The sequence below is a fragment of the Ursus americanus genome, chromosome 25 (genome assembly GCF_024610735.1).
Source record: "Ursus americanus isolate L20-20 chromosome 25, mUrsAme1.1.p, whole genome shotgun sequence".
NCBI classification, from domain to species: domain Eukaryota; kingdom Metazoa; phylum Chordata; class Mammalia; order Carnivora; family Ursidae; genus Ursus; species Ursus americanus.
Genome location: NC_142151.1, coordinates 5,195,414 through 5,211,225, shown reverse-complemented (window position 1 = coordinate 5,211,225; position 15,812 = coordinate 5,195,414). Strand labels below are relative to the sequence as shown.

General features: G+C 45.1%; 2 protein-coding genes and 1 pseudogene across 6 annotated transcripts in view; 1 reads left to right on the top strand and 2 right to left on the bottom strand.

Annotated features, from left to right (window-relative positions):
* FOXM1 (forkhead box M1) overlaps positions 1-15,812 on the top strand; it is a 98,823-nt gene that overhangs the window by 4,603 nt on the left and 78,408 nt on the right. The gene's annotated exons all lie outside the window — the stretch shown is intronic.
* Positions 5,233-15,812, bottom strand: part of TULP3 (TUB like protein 3) — a 68,664-nt gene continuing 58,084 nt past the window's right edge. For 2 of the 3 annotated variants that reach the window (XM_045781270.2, XM_087855545.1), the window contains 7 exons: positions 14,998-15,125; positions 14,420-14,617; positions 11,608-11,720; positions 11,205-11,319; positions 9,057-9,155; positions 8,491-8,662; positions 5,233-7,841 (listed from right to left, as the gene is read on the bottom strand). In XM_045781270.2, coding sequence (XP_045637226.1) covers positions 7,708-7,841; positions 8,491-8,662; positions 9,057-9,155; positions 11,205-11,319; positions 11,608-11,720; positions 14,420-14,617; positions 14,998-15,125 — 959 coding nt within the window. In that variant the 3' untranslated portion in view covers positions 5,233-7,707. The remainder of the gene's footprint in view (positions 7,842-8,490; positions 8,663-9,056; positions 9,156-11,204; positions 11,320-11,607; positions 11,721-14,419; positions 14,618-14,997; positions 15,126-15,812) is intronic. The other variant, XM_045781271.2, reaches the window with a different exon arrangement.
* Positions 11,204-12,624, bottom strand: LOC123781535 (small ribosomal subunit protein uS5 pseudogene; annotated as a pseudogene).

Below are 15,812 nucleotides of genomic sequence, written 5' to 3'. Positions count from 1 at the left end.
TTTTTAAAAAACCACCCGTACCTGGATTTAATGGCCTAATTAGAAGTTGACCAGGAGAAGATCGTCCCCTAGCTGCTCCGTAAAAGGTGGGTACACCGCGTTTCAGATATCTCCAAAGCACGCTCCCCCCCCCCCCACCTGCCACGCTGTGGTGTGACTGACTCCGCCAGTGGTGTGGTCCCCTGGGACTCCTTCAACCTCTCCTCTCCATGCTTCTGTTTGCTTTTCCTTACGCAGACTTCTCACTCCGTGTCAACTGAAGTGCATCTTGCGTTCTGAAGAACAAAGCATTTGCAGTCTTTCTTTCTCTGTAGAATAAAAGCAGCCTGTAGGGGCACCTGGGTGGCCCAGTTGTTAAGTGTCTGCCTTCGTCCTGGGATTGAGCCCCGCATCAGGCTCCCTGCTCCGCTGGGAGCCTGCTTCTTCCTCTCCCACACCCCCTGCTTGTGTTCCCTCTCTCGCTGGCTGTCTCTTTCTGTCAAATAAATAAATAAAAAATAAAAAAAATAAAAAATAAAAGCAGCCTGTAATTGGATAAGCCTAATATAAGTTCTGTTATCTCTTCGTCAAAGAGAAATGTTAAAGAGGATGGACTCTAGTTCTCTCTAGGGAACAGTAGATGCTATGGACTGAATTGTGCCTCCCCCAAATTCACACGTTGAAGTCCTAATCCCCAGTACTTCAGAGTGTGAGTGGATCTGGAGATAATGTCTTTAAAAGAGGTAATTAAGTTAAAAAGAGGTCTTCAGGGTGGGCCCTAATCTCGTCTGACCCGTGCCCTTATAAGGAGAGAGATCAGGAAGGACACAGATCGCTCAGAGGGGGCCACGTGCAGACCTAAGAAGAAGGCCGCCATCTGCAAGCCAAGGAAAGAGGCTTCAGGAGAGACCTAACATGCCAACCCCTTGATCTTTGGCTTCTAGCCCCCAAAACTGTGAGAAGTCAACTTCTGTTTAAGCCGCCCAGTCTGTGGTAGTTTGCTGTGGTAGCCTGGCAAATTCATACAGTGTATTTACAGACGGAAACAAACCGTTGCTTTCCAGAGGCCAGAGGTTGGGGCCTTCCCCACCCAATTCTCACGTGAGAGCTTCTGTGAGGTTCCCAGGGGATCTTTAGGATCAGATATCCAAAACTTCCAGAAAAAAAAAAAATCAAAAGGAAGGAAAAGCTTTCTCCAGTCTTATTCAGCTACAAGTTTTGTTTTCAGTAGCTATTGATTTAATATTTTGAAAATTAACGTGAGTCATTATGACCCTGCTGAGCACCTAAACAGTCTGGGTTCGAATAACAGCTCAGGCACGTGCTGATTGTGACCTTGGGCACACTTAGGCCGTGAGCCCCGTGTCCTCATCACTCATTTCCCCACTGCACATTTATTGAACACAGATGATGTCCTTGGCACTGTGCTAGGGAAGCACCAAGGAGAACCAGAGAAAAATCCCCGTCCCTGCCCCTCAAGATAGGAACGGTCAAATGAGGGAGCTAGACAAGGAACAACCTCCACGTGGAGCGTTCTTTATCTGCACCGTCCGGTGTGGTGGGCACCAGCCACAGGTGACTACTGAGACCTTGAAATGTAGCTAGCCCGACTGGAGAATGCAATTTTATTTTGATTCATTTAAACGTGAACAACTGCCCCCAAGTAGGGGCTACAGTGCTGGACAGCGCAGCCGTGGCCCATGCCCCAGGAGCTGCTGCGCAGGCAGAGGGCGCTTGCAGAGCGAAGGGAAGGGTTCGGGGCTGTGGGAACACCAAGCAGAACCGCGTCATGCTGTGGTAGTGATTGAGTGTGAAGAGTGAAAAAGATTAAAATAGTGTCCCTGGAACACCGCATATATTCAAAACACACTGATAAAATTTCTTTTTTTGTCTCCCTCCTCCCCTGATAAAATGTCTTAATGTGCAAATTGTCCATAGAGAGGGGATTTGCTAAAAACACTATGGTACTTCCTACATCGAAATACTGTGGAGCCTAAACAAGAATGAGGAAGGCCTGCATTTACTGATAGGGGATTATCTCCAGGGTATAGGTGAGCAAGCTATCAGACTGAGTAGACACTATGCTATATATATTTTGTGCACAAAGGTTGGGGAGTTACAAATGCATTTATTTTTGCATAACGAAACACTAGGAAGATACACTAGAAAGAAACTATAAGGAGTTAACTACAGGAGAACAGGGCAAGGGAAAAAGAAGGGGACAGATATGGGAAGAGGCTTTAGTTGTAGTTTTTATTTATTTTTTAAACGATTTTATTTTTTAAAGATTTTTATTTATTCATTTGAGAGAGAGAGAGCCAGTGAGAGAGGGAACACAAGCAAGGGGAGTGGGAGAGGAAGAAGCAGGCTCCCAGTGGAGGAGCCTGATGTGGGGCTTGATCCCAGAACGCCGGGATCACTCCCTGAGCTGAAGGCAGACGCTTAACGACTGAGCCACCCAGGCGCCCCTAGTTGTAGTTTTTAAAGTTTCTCTTAGACCATATGAAATTATTAATATTTAAAATTTGTATCTCTATATATCTGATACGGAACAACATAAAATTGACTCGAGGCAAAATGAGGACATATTTTTTAGGGTCATATTTCTATCTTATATGGATGTAGTTTGTCCTGACGTACATTTGTACCCTAGAAATTACATATTCACCCCATTTCTAGCCCTCCTCTGCCTGCCACTCTCTTCTCAGATCATTCTTCCTCCCTAGCCTTCCTACCCCCAGACGACAGGAAAGAACTGGATTATTCTTTAAACCTTTGTAAATCATAATAAAGGATGGAATCTGCGTAGATAGTACTTAACTAGATGTTAAAACTCTGAGGCTTGAGAACGACCATATTAAACCAAAATGTGTAGTAAATGGGGGTAATAGGCCAGGAAAACTCCCACTCCCACCTTGGCCCCTGCCAACTTTGCCCCTTCTGGGACTTCCTCTCTTTTCTGGTCCTCCAGACTCTTGGGCCATTGCCCTAGGACCCCGTGAAAGGAGGTTGGGCCTGATGAACCAAAAGACTAGGCAGAGCTGGAAAAAAGTCATGGAGGCCCATTTCATATTTGAAGTATTTCCAAAATTTCCACTAACGTCAGGGGCATTTTTTTGCCTCGGCTGTTCCTGCACATAGAAATAGAGAGATGGGTACAAAGATAGGAATGTGAGGTAGGGTCAGGGCTGAGACTAGAACCTGGATGTTTAGTTTCCCAGTTGAACTATTCTGTTTTTGTTTCCTCTCATTATAGCCCCTGGAAAACCATCTAGAATTTCTTTACGAGTGCATATGAACCATTTACTGTAACCACACGGCTAAAAATGTCATCTGAAATGTGTTGCTCCATTTTAAAAGGATGTTAATAAAAGTGATATGATGTTTGCCACAATCCTATACCAAGGGCTAGGCATCTTAACTGGAATACTTCTACTGGCTTCTAAACTACAGAACTATTACTGTTCTCAGACCTTCACAAGAGTCACACTAAAGCACGAGAGTGCTCTGTAAATGTGTGATGACATGGTCCGGGTGTTGAAATCACTGAGCCCTTTGAGACCTCCTCCTCTAGGTTACAGAATCTGTGCTTTTCATTTTAATGCACTTGTAATGTACATCCTTGGTCGGTAGGTGGTGCCACGAACCCACCTGTGGTTTAGTTAAAGATTGCCTAAATTCTGAGCACCAATGGCAAATCCTTCATTTATTGTGGTATCCTTGGCTTTTTGCAGGTGAGAGGAGTATGTGAGACTTTTAACGAATATACATTGACTATGACAACTAGGCGACCAAAGCGGGGAGAGAAGGCAAAACGATAGAATATGCAATTGGTCAAGAAATGTGTCTGAGGGCTGGGACAGGATCTGGCCAGTCCTTGGCAAGCCCCTAGCTGAGGCTGGCATGGGGAAGATTAAAACAGGGCTGTAGACTGGAGGGAAGCAGCCATTGGGCATATGGCATGAGTACTTGGGCAAGAGCCATTCTATCTAGAGGCACAGCTAGAGGCTGAGGAGAAGGGCAGCTTGCAACATCCCAAGGTTTTCTCAGTGGAGCAAGGTATTTCCAGCGGTTGGGGAAAAGCAGCTTGGAGGTCCTGCACTTGCTCAGCACCAGATCCTCTCTCTCCCACATCGTGCACTCCTGCCATTCCAGGATCTCCCACCAAAGATATATTCAGAATCTGCTGTCTCCGGTTCCGTAGCTTAAGCATCGACGGTCCTTTCCTGGGGTCTCTGGCACTCCACCCAGCAGTATCTTCAGCTATGAAGACATGACTCTGTCCAGAAGGTAACTAGAGAGTTCAGTTCCAAACTCAAGTAGAGAAATTCCACATTGTTGCCAGCACGAGTGGGGAGAACCATATGCAAGAACTGAAGAACATACAGTTCACGACCTCTCAAAGTACATAGGAAAGAGGCGCGTGGCAAATCACCAGCAGAAAAGGGGCCAAAACCCTGGGATTTGGCCTCAAACTATTGCTTTACTTCTGTACCTATGATGCTGTCTAAAGGAAGTGAATTGATGCTAGTTGTGTGACCTGCAAAGCTTCTGCTCAAAAAGAACCTTTTGTAGGCCTGTTTTAAATTTAAAAACCACTTGCTGATGTCTTTCATGTCAATGACCACTGAAGCATTGATATTACTCCTGGTCACTGAAAAGTATACAAAAAATTGTGTCCTAAATAATCTGTTCAGCCAGCTGTGCAGCTTAGCCAAAAAGAACCATGTGAAGAAGAAAACACAAGCCCTAAGAATTAAACTCTGACTCCAGCTCTCATCGTGATTTTTACGCTCTTCCTGCTTCCTTCCATGTGACTCATTTTCACTATGACACTGGTAAGAGCAGGAAGGCCTAGTAGAGATTTGTGAACACATCTTTTTTTTCAGCTTGTCTCTGTAAGGCAGCACTAAAATGTGAACACTCTGAGTCGAGACAGGGCTGTTTCAGTTTTAGATATTGAGTCAGGAAGCAATGCCCACAAAGAAGACCCAGGAGGCTGACTAGGGCAACATAAACCCCACCCTTCTGTGGCCCCGTCTTTGCTCAGTTCTTGGCTCCAGCACCTATCTAGAAAATTCTTGGTATCATGAATATGATGAGTCTAGACAGTCTCCAGCATACAGACTTCTGAGTCTGTAGACTCCTGTTATCCTGGGATGAACTGATTCACAGGATGAAAATTATTATTCCAGAACACGACAGCAGGAACCCCGTGAGGGATGGGACTTCACAAGGAAGACTGGTGACACATTTTTATATAAATTCTCTTTTATTTCTGTAGCATACAAAAGGTATAAATATGATTTATGTAAAACCAATCGCCTGCACACTCAAGCAGAGAGTACATGAAGCTGGGGTACAGTCTTGGAGCCAGACAGAGCAGGAGGAAGCAGGACTGGATCCAGTCGTCCCGTCAGGCTCCCCTTCCCCAGACACCGTCACCTGCTGCAGCTGGAGGGAAGTGAACAGCTTTCCGTTTTCAACAAGGGCGGATTAGACAGTACGGCAGGACGATGGTGCCAGAGGTCTGAAGGGCTTTAGGGCACTTCTATGAATGAGGCACTTGATAGGAAGCATGCCTGAGATGGAAACCAATCATGTCAAAACAAAGCAGACAGGCCTCGCCAGTGGGGGATGAGCAAAGAGTCCATCTCCCGTGTCTCTTTCCTTCGCGTTGCTATTTGATGTGCAGCAAGGAACAACAGGAAGTGGGGTGAAAAGGAAGTCCACAGAAGGGAAATATAATGGAGCAACAGCCGCGGATTCCTTGCCCCATGCTGGCAGACAGCTGGGCGCACAAAGGCTTGGGAGCGGAACAATGCTGAAAGTAGAACGCACGAAGTTCTTGGATTCTCCAGTCAGAGGCATTCTGAGACTGGTGAACTGGCGGCAAGCAGAGTCATAGGATTTGCTGGGAGGTGCTCATGATCTGAAAGACTTGGCAAAACTCTTATCATCTGTGAGGAAAAGTGACAGGAGCATGATCTGTACCAAAGAGCCAGGCTTTGGGGAACTGATATTTCTGTTAAGAAGAAAGGCCCAAAGCTCTGCCTAACAAGGTCTACAGAGCTCAGTCAGCTAGCTGGTCCTCACCACAGCCTCCCTGCCACCTCTCTGGATAGTGACAATGACAAGTTTCAATACATAACGTTCTCTTACCTCTTTCATGGTCTACAGATATGTGTGTCCCTCTCTACTAACGGCTCCATAGTAATATAGCTGTAGGAGGCGCTCCTGGACTGAAAATGAAGGCAACTGTCAAGTTACTCTCCGTCTCAATTAGACTAAGTCACCTCTAGAGTTGATGCTTTCAGCCTAAACTGAAATTAAGACAATACGTTTCTCACATGACTGATCACAGAATTTGGCCACAGCCGCTTTGACTGAGATTGCTGCCAGCCAGCGTGCTCTGAGGGAAGCCTGTGACTAAAGTACCGCCCGAGCCCCATGAGGACAGCCAGCGAGCTCTAACAATACCACACTCCCTCTGATAAAGCCCATACAATACTGGATTTGTTTACAAGTGAGCGTTAAGTTCTTCTCATCGTGGTAAAGTGGCTGACATTGTCTTCCCCCACGGGTACTCTGGGTAGGACAGCTACTGGGTAGTTAAGCTACCTGTGTGAACTCAAAATGATCACTGATTTGGGGTCTTCCCAGTTCTGAAGGTCACTGATGCTCTAGAAACCATCACCACCAAAACAAGGTAAAAGCAAAGCTTACTTAAAAAAAAAAAAAGTAAAATAAAAATTTAAAAAAGCCCCACGTTGGACATAAAGCTTACTTGAAAAATAAAATAAAAATTTGTTAAGGGGTACCTGGCTGGTTCTGTCAGCAGAGCATGTGACTTTTGAGCTCAGGGTCAAGAGTTTAAGCTCCATGTGGGATGTAAAGCTTACTTAAAAAATAAATAAATAAAAATATAAAACAACGCAAAAGCTTTGTGGATGTCGCCGAGTACCTTTTGGATCCAGTCTGTGGGACTGTTGCTTCCTAGAGATATCCGTTTCCCACTCTTATGTCCCGACCGCAGGCCCATCCTGGAGGATGCTGAGGCCCATCGCTTACAGAAATATCCCTGCAGCAGGGGCCCGCAAACCAGCCCACAGGCCAAATCTGGCCCGCTGCCTGTTTTCGTCACTAAAGTTTCCATGGAACACGGCCACCCTCACTGGTTTCTGAACTGGCCGTGGCTGTGTCTCTAGTACAACAGAGCTGAGCAGCTGTGAGGGACTCTCTGGCTATTTACAGACAAAGCCTGCAGACCTGAAGACGAAAGGCAATTTAGGGAACTATCCCACTCTGAACAGGTCTTCCGAAAAAAGAGCCTGGTAATTCATCATTAGAACGTGATTCTAGCTGCAGGTTTCCAAGCACAGGAAACCTGACTGTTGAGGCACACAGTCTGTGGTGCAGTCACCTCGGGAGTTACTGACGTGCTCCGGACAGGAACCTCTGTGCTCTCAACCACCTCTCAGCCACGCGAAGCTGTGACCCCTGACCGGGCCTATGGAACCCGGAGGAGCTGAGTGTGTGTGTACATGTGTGCGTGTGTATGTATACACATGTGCATATGTACACGGGCACATATACACACAGACGTACATTCGGGGATCACTCCCAAAGGGGCGGGCTGTTGCTCTTCGTGTCCTGGGGCAAAAGCAAAAGAGGCAATTATCTGCTCCTGAAAGCTCTGAGGGAGAAAGCTTGGCGCTTGCTGTTTTCTCATTCACATGCTAGCTTGCTGTCAAAGCTAGAAAGCCCGATGGCAAAGGCCTGAAGTGCACACAGTGGGTAGTTGTAATCCAGGGTGAACACATCGTCTGCCACACGTCCAAACTGCATGACTATGTAGTCCGCTAGAAACAGAAAGAAATTCGGACATTAGAAGATAATGGGGCTGTACTGGGGAAGAGCCTACTTACGATACAGAGAAAAATCGCCAAATAGGTCAGGCAATCACCAGGTCTCTTTAAAATGGGAAACCATGAGAAGGATGGCAAGAGGCACCAGGTAAGAGTGAGCATCTGCTAACACAAGCCAAGTTTCTATTACTGTTCCTCTCAGAGAGCAGGAACGACTCCTGACTAGCACGAAAGGGCCAGAGGAGGGAACAGCAGAAGCTCCAAGGACTAAAGGTGCCTAAGAAGCTTGACTAAGGGCCATTGCATCTGCCTCCCAAACAGTGGTTCAGAAGTTTTACTTTAGAAAAGCCACATTAGGGGCGCCTGCGTAGCTCAGTGGGTTGAGTGTCTGACTCTCGATTTCGGCTCAGGTCATGATCCCACTTGGGATTCTCTCCCTCTGCGCCCCCCCCAAATAAATAAGTCTTTAAAAAGTAAAAATAAATAAATAAAACCATACTTTAGTCTTTCCAAAGAAATCATGTCTTTCTTAAATAATTCTTCCCTGAACAGAACTTCCTGTCGATGATAGGAAGTGCTCATTTCCCCACCGTGTAAGAACATCTTTCCTCCTATTCCCACCCAACCCTTCCTGCAGGCTTACGGTCATGTTCGTGGACTATCTGAAAGTTCTTCACAGACGCCTGAGTGACCCGGCCATGGAAGTTCAGGACGTAGGACTGCGTGTCATCGTTCCAGACGGGCGCCTTGTTGTGCAGTTCAATCAAGTTCTCCATGGTTTTGTTTTGCCATTTGGAAAGCAAGCTCTCGTGGTCCTGTTTGAAGAGACAATCATTTCTTTGTACTGAGAACCATAGGCAATCATTTGCTCTCAACTCTGTGAGGTAGGAGGTGGAGGAGGGGAGTATTTTCTCTGTTTCAGAAAGGGTACAACAGAAACAAAGAAAGCCGAAAGTTAAGGCAGATTTAAAAATTCTGCAAGATTATCCAGCATTTCTCTTTGCAGACCAAGGGGTTTCAAATCTACACTTCAGCCACTTCTCCGCATGGGCACTTAGCTGCCGCTCTGGAGCCATCACTCTGCTAAAGAAGGCTATGAGCCATGCTCCAACTTGAGGTTCTCCGAGGATCGATACTTTTTTGTACTGATCGTCTGTCTCGTATTCTTGTCTTTCAGACTCCTTGCTGACTAAATATGTTCTTGCTTACATTTCGTGGCCGAAATGGGATCCGTTCATGATTCATATTCATCCCTGGAATGATCACAGACATTTTCCTAGGACCTTTAAATCCAAGTACATTTGTTTCCTGGAAGATAAGAGAACAAGGCAGGGACTTGGAAGCAGAAAGGAAAAAGAGACCACATTCTTAACACCAGACTTTCTTGGGCATGTAAAATGTCCAATGATGTCAAAAACACCAAAAATGATTTTATTTCTTTAGCGTAAGTAAACGAAGAGAGAGGGAATCAAAAAAAAAGAAAAAAGAAAAGTAATACTGTACCTCCTTTTAAACCTAATGTGAACACTTGAATTTAAAACAGATTTTATTGGCTTGAAACTTTCTTCTTACTCCTTAGTCTTAAGTGAAATTTGGGGCAATTGTGAGCAAACTGGCCAATTTTGTCATCATCAATAAATATTTATTTCCCAGTGAGGGCATGGCACTACATGATATACAGTGAGAATTACAGCTTAATTTACACAGGACCTGTACCAGGAGGTAAAAAGTTCAAATGCCTATGTCAGCATAAGGAATATAGTCACCGGTACTGTAATCGCGATGTATCAGGACAGATGGTAGCTATTCTTGTGACGAACACAGCATAATGTATAAACTTGTCAAATCCCTAAGCTGAAACTAATGTAACATTGTGTGTCAGTTATACAAATAAAAAAAAATAATACTGTACTAGACATATGAAGGTTGCTAAGAGAGTAGATCTTGAAAGTTCTCATCACAAGAAAAGAACCCGTAACCATGTGTGGTGATGGATGTTAATTAGACTTACTGTGATGATCATTTTGCAGATGGAGCCTAGAATCGGGCTCTGCAGTAAGCGCAGAGTCTGCTTGGGGTTTCTCTCCCTCTGCCCCTCACCCCACTCACATGTGCGCATGCACACATGCGCTCTCTCTCTCTCAAATACATAAATCTTAGGATGCCTGGGTGGCTCAGCCGTTAAGCATCTGCCTTCGGCTCAGGTCATGGTCTCAGGATCCTGGGATCGGGCCCCACGTTGGACTCCCTGCTCAGCAGGGAGTCTCCTTCTCCCTCTCCCTCTGACCCTCCTCCCCACTCATGCTCATTCTCTCTCTCTCTCTCAAGTAAATAAATAAAATATTTAAAAATAAATAAATAGGGGCGCCTGGGTGGCTCAGTTGGTTAAGCGTCTGCCTTTGGCTCAGGTCATGATCTTGGGGTCCTGGGACTGGGCTCCGCTTCTCCCTCTCTCTCTGCCTGCTGCTCCCCCTGCTTGTGTTCTCTCTCTCTCTGTGTCAAATAAATACATAAAATCTTTTGAAAATTTTTTAAAATAAAAATATTTTTTATAAATTAAAAAATAAAAAAATAAAATCATTACCTTGTACAACTGAACTAAAATGTCAATTACACCTCAAATAAGAAAAGAAAAAGAGGGGCGCCTGGGTGGCTCAGTCAGTGAAGTGTCTGGAATCGAGCCCCGCGTGGGGCTCCCTGCTCAGCGGGGAGCCCGCTTCTCCCCCCTCTCTCCCTCTACACCTCCCCCTGCTTATGCTCTCTCACTCTCTCTCAAATAAATTTTTAAAATCTTAAAAAAAGAGAGAGAAAGAGATCAGTCTACTTTATTGTAACCTCTAGCCAGTGGGTAAGAGGTAATGAAGGACCAAGTTAATACAATGGCCTTAGGAAAATGAAAGAGCAGGTAAGACAAGAAATGTTAAAAAAAAATTAAAAAGATGGGGCGCCTGGGCAGCTTAGTCGGTTGAGCATCTGCCTTCGGCTCAGGACATGATCCCAGGATCCTGGGAGCCCCAGTCAGGCTCCCTGCTCAGCGGGGAGTCTGCTTCTCCCTCTCCCTCAGCTCCTCCCCCTACTGTGCTCTCTCGCTCGCTTTCTCTCTGTGTCAAATAAATTAATGGAATCTTTAAGAAAAAATTAAAAAGAACCAAACTTGGCATTTCGTAAATAATTAAAACTTGAATATACAGAGAAAAATGCAACCAGCAACAGAAAAGGGGGGGGTTAGAAATAGAAACAAGCTTGGGAGGGAAGATCGTGAGTTCAGTGTTGGTTACGTTTCAAGTGCCAGCAGGACACCCAGGAAATCAGGGAAAAGACTCAGGACAAAGAGTGCATTATGAGAATGGGACGTACATAACAGACAGCTGCCAGCTCCTGCCGGATATAGGCCTTTTCTACCAGACCTTGGGCCTTGCTTGGGCTGACACCATGGTCATAAACTGTAAACTTGGTCCCCATGAGGTTGGATCTAGAATCAAGAGAAAGAAGTTACCATTAATGATCTGTATTTTTTCCCCACACAAATACAAATCTAGGACAGGTATGGAACAGAATGGAAGCTCATCTGCCTGTTCTCCAAATGTTCATCACCACTAGTAAAGATCTCTCATTAAAATAAGGGCCTTGGATTTTCTCTGAAGTTTTTTAAGATTACGGTATCAATACATGCACACTGTAAAAAAGATACAGACTGCTCTGAAACTACAGGAATAAAAATACCAGAAAGAATAGGACAGTAATACAAGGCTGCTCTCACCTGAGTTTGCCAATATAACTCTCCCCTTCACGAGATAAATCTGTTGGATCAGTGGAGATGAGGTAATTGGATGTTTTGCTCTTTTTCCGCTTTCTACCTGCAAGAAGAAATATCTGGAAAAAGAAAAAAATGCCAGTCAAGAATATCAAGAGAACCACTACGGTCTGCCCTACCCGCTCACCTAGCAAATATTTAGCAAGTGCCTATCGTGGGCCAAGCAGTCAATCTTTCAGTCTTTTTTCTTTTCAACAGGCTTAATTCACCGTCATTTTTCTTGTATACAAACTACATGGTAACCACAGCTGGAGCCTGGGTCTGCTGCACCGAACCTCCAGTATGGGTCTTTACAGGATGGTCAGTGAGTTCCTGAGAGGGGGCCTCGGAGAACGTGGTCTCCTTCCAGAGGTCGGCATGAGACAGCTCTAGGTCTTGGAGATGGCATCCCAAGTGGCCTTGGCGAAGCTGCCCGGGGTGGCCGTGCAGCGGCCGGCGGAGGTCGAGCAGCCCGCACAACACCGGGGCCCCTGGGCCAGGGACGTGGTGCCACAGCACGGAGCTGCAGCGTCCAGTCACCTTACAAGGGACGGTGTGGAGCTTGCTGATCTCGTTCTCCCAGAGGCCTTGCTGCACTGGGGCTAGAGACCTTGGCCAGCATGATGGTCCCACGGATGTCAGTGGCCACCTCACGGGAACATTTAACACCGAATCCCCGATAGCAACAAATGTCTTGAACCTGGTCTGCCTGTCGGCATGGGTCTGCTTTTGCATGGGCATGATCTTCAAAACCTCATCCTTGAAGGACGATCCCAGGAAAACCTCGATGATCTCAGATTCCTTGATGGGCAGGCAGAAGAGATAGGTCTCCTCCAGGGACCCGAACTTTACATCCTTGACCAGACAGCGCAGGCTGGTGAGAGGCATCCACTCCACCTCCTTGGTCTTGCTGCCGTGAACTCCTTGGCCTTGACGACTGCAGAAGCCGCGGGGCCTCCCATCCCAGTGCCTCCTGAAGCACCAGTGTTATCTGCCACTTCGTGTTTTCTTGGAGAAGACCAATCTTTGCGGCTTTATCTCTTTTTCTAACCCTTATAATGCTTCTCAGAATTCACTATCAGGGTTTCCCTACTGTACAACTTTTCATAATTCACTTAGCTGCATTCTCCATATACAGTAGACCCCCTTATCCACCAGGGGCTATTGTTTCAAGACCCCCAGTGGATGCCTACTGAACACTCTACAAACTATGTTTTTCTGTACATACATATGACAAAGTTTAACTTACACAGAAGGCATAGCAAGAGATTAGCAACAATAATAGAATAATTCTAACAATATACTATAATAAAAGTTATATGCATGTGGTCTTTCTCTTTCAAAATATCTCACTGTACTGTACTCCCCTTCTTCTTGTGCTGATATGAGATGATAAAATGCCTACATGATGAGATGAAAAGAGGGGGCGTTAGGCTACTATTGACCTGCTAACCCTACGCCAGAAGAAGGACCCATCTGCTTCCAGATGACAGTGACTGCAGGTGACTGAAACCACAGAAAGCAAAATATTGGGGTGGGGGGGCTACTGCAACTATGTGCAACTTTCTCCCTAAAACCTCCAGTGGCTTTTTCAAAAAAGCTTCATCTGATTCATCAAGGAAGGGTCTTTCCAGCTTCAGGAGAGACAGGACGCGGAATACCCACCCTTCCCATTCTTTACCATAGCTGCTTTCCTCATATTCCTTTTTGTGTGTGACTTCAGTGGCGTGAACACTGTCATACTTGTGCACCTTTCCCAGACCCTACCAGATCTGGACAAGAACAGGGAAGCAGGAGAATGGCAGCAGCCACGGAAGGGACCGTGGAATCAAACAGATACGGGTTTGACTCTGGCTCTGCCACTTATCATTGCGATTTGGGGGTAGGTATGTCACTCCCTAAGCCCCAGTCACTCATCTATAAAGCAGGGATGAGGTTGTGGTAAGGATTATAGGAGATAATATATACACAGAGCATCTGGCACATGCCTGGTACATCATAAACACTTATAAATTAGTGGTTATAACAACAATGGTATCAATCATCATCTCATTTTTTATGCTTAAAATCATCCACCTAGACCCGGTAGCAAAGCAAAATACAGTGTTCATTAGCAAGTATTAAATTGCCTCAAACTTGTGTTTGAAGTAAATCAGAATTTCTAGAGTGAGAAATAAGACATTTCACTCGCATGTCCTTCCTCTATTTCCCTTTTTTTTTAAAGATTTTATTTATTTATTTGACACGGAGAGAGACAGCCAGCGAGAGAGGGAACACAAGCAGGGAAAGTGGGAGAGGAAGAAGCAGGCTACCAGCGGAGGAGCCTGATGTGGGGCTCGATCCCAGGACTCCAGGATCACGCCCTGAGCCGAAGGCAGACGCTTAACCACTGAGCCACTCAGGCGCCCCCTTCCTCTATTTCCAATTCCTCCTATTCCCTAAAACTGGCACAGTATCATGTCCTACGGTAATTAAAATAAAAACCAAAGAGCACACAGTAACACCCTCCCTCCATCAAAAAATAGGATAGAGGTGCAAATAATTACATTCAAATGTTCTCTTCCATTTTCTTATATTCTGGATAAAATTCTTTTTCTTTGGGGTGGGGTAGATTTTAATTCTGAGACTCTGAGCTCTTTGAAGAAAGAACACAGCAACTGGGAGTTGCTGACTTGGTCTGAAACCAGTGCTCTTCTCCTCCTAAGACCCTTCAATGATCTATTCCCACAACATTCTTCCCCTTTATCTGAAGATCTGTCTTAAGAATCAATTCTCATACCTTCCGATTTTCATCCTTTTCCAAGTGCATATAGTAAGTGGGGAAGAGACCCCGATCCATTCCTTTTTTATCCCTGGTTATCCGACACTTTACTGTAATACCCCTAGGGGCAGGACTACATACAAAGTCCTCCAAGTTCTCCACTTCTCCCAGCTGGTTATCCATTTGGTGGGCCACAGGACCGGAAGCTCCTGGATCCTGAAAGACAGCCATATACATGAGCAAGAGGAGGTGGGATCAGAACACTTCTTATTCTCTTCAAGAAATAATTAATGGACAAAATAATTTCGTGATTTACCCCTATGTCTCTAGTCTTCTGACAAAATAAGGGGAAACTCTGAGAAGTAAAATAAGTATGTGAATATTGGGAGTAATGAAGGAGCTAAGAACAAAAGTGGGATGTAACTTCACAACTGCTGGCTTCAGACGTAAGAAATTGGGGAGGTCATGAATCTAAGTCTAAATTGGAGCTTCACTCTTTTGAAGGTACCCTCATTCAGCAACGGTGTTTAAATACTACAGGTACATTTGGGAAATAGTTAAATAAGTTCCCAAGAAGACGTTTCAGAACTACATACTGTGGTTGATTTCTGGCTGGATGCAGAATTGGGTCTCTCCGCCTCTGAATATGGTGAATGACATAATTTTTTCCCTTCTTCCTCCCCATCGGTCTCCTCTTCATCGAAGTTCAAACTACCCGAGATACCTGGCAGAAAGGAAGAACTCTCAAAAACTGCCAACACTGGTTTAAAAAATAAATTGTCGAACCAAATATAATTTTTTAATTTTCTTGCTAAAACATTCCAGCTATTCTGACTTAAGACATAGCTACTTCATCCAAAATTTGTTTTGTTTTGTTTTGTTTTGTTTTTTGGTGGGCAACAGATCAAGGTTTATTGAGCGATAGCTCAGTGATAGTATAAAGCTCCCGAGGAGGGAGCGGACCTGAGAGGGTTGCCACCTACTTCATCCAAATTTTGACAATTCTTTCTTCGTATTCTCACTCAGATTTATCCCTTGTTTTCCCTTTCCATACAGGATTAATATCCAGGATAGATAAAGTACTCCTACAACACACACTCAACAACAACAACAAAACAAATAACCCTTTAACCAGAAATAGGTAAAGGACATGAACAGACATTTCTTCGAAGAAGATACATATTATGGCCAATAAGTACATGAAAAGACGTTCAACAGGACTCATCATTAGGGAAATGCAAATCAAAATCACAATGAGATACCATTTCATAAGCACTGGGATGTCTATTATCAAAAAAACAGGAAATAGGGGCGCCTGGGTGGCACAGTCGTTGAGCATCTGCCTTCGGCTCAGGGCGTGATCCCAGTGTTCTGGGTTCGAGCCCCGCATCGGGCTCCTCTGCTGGGAGCC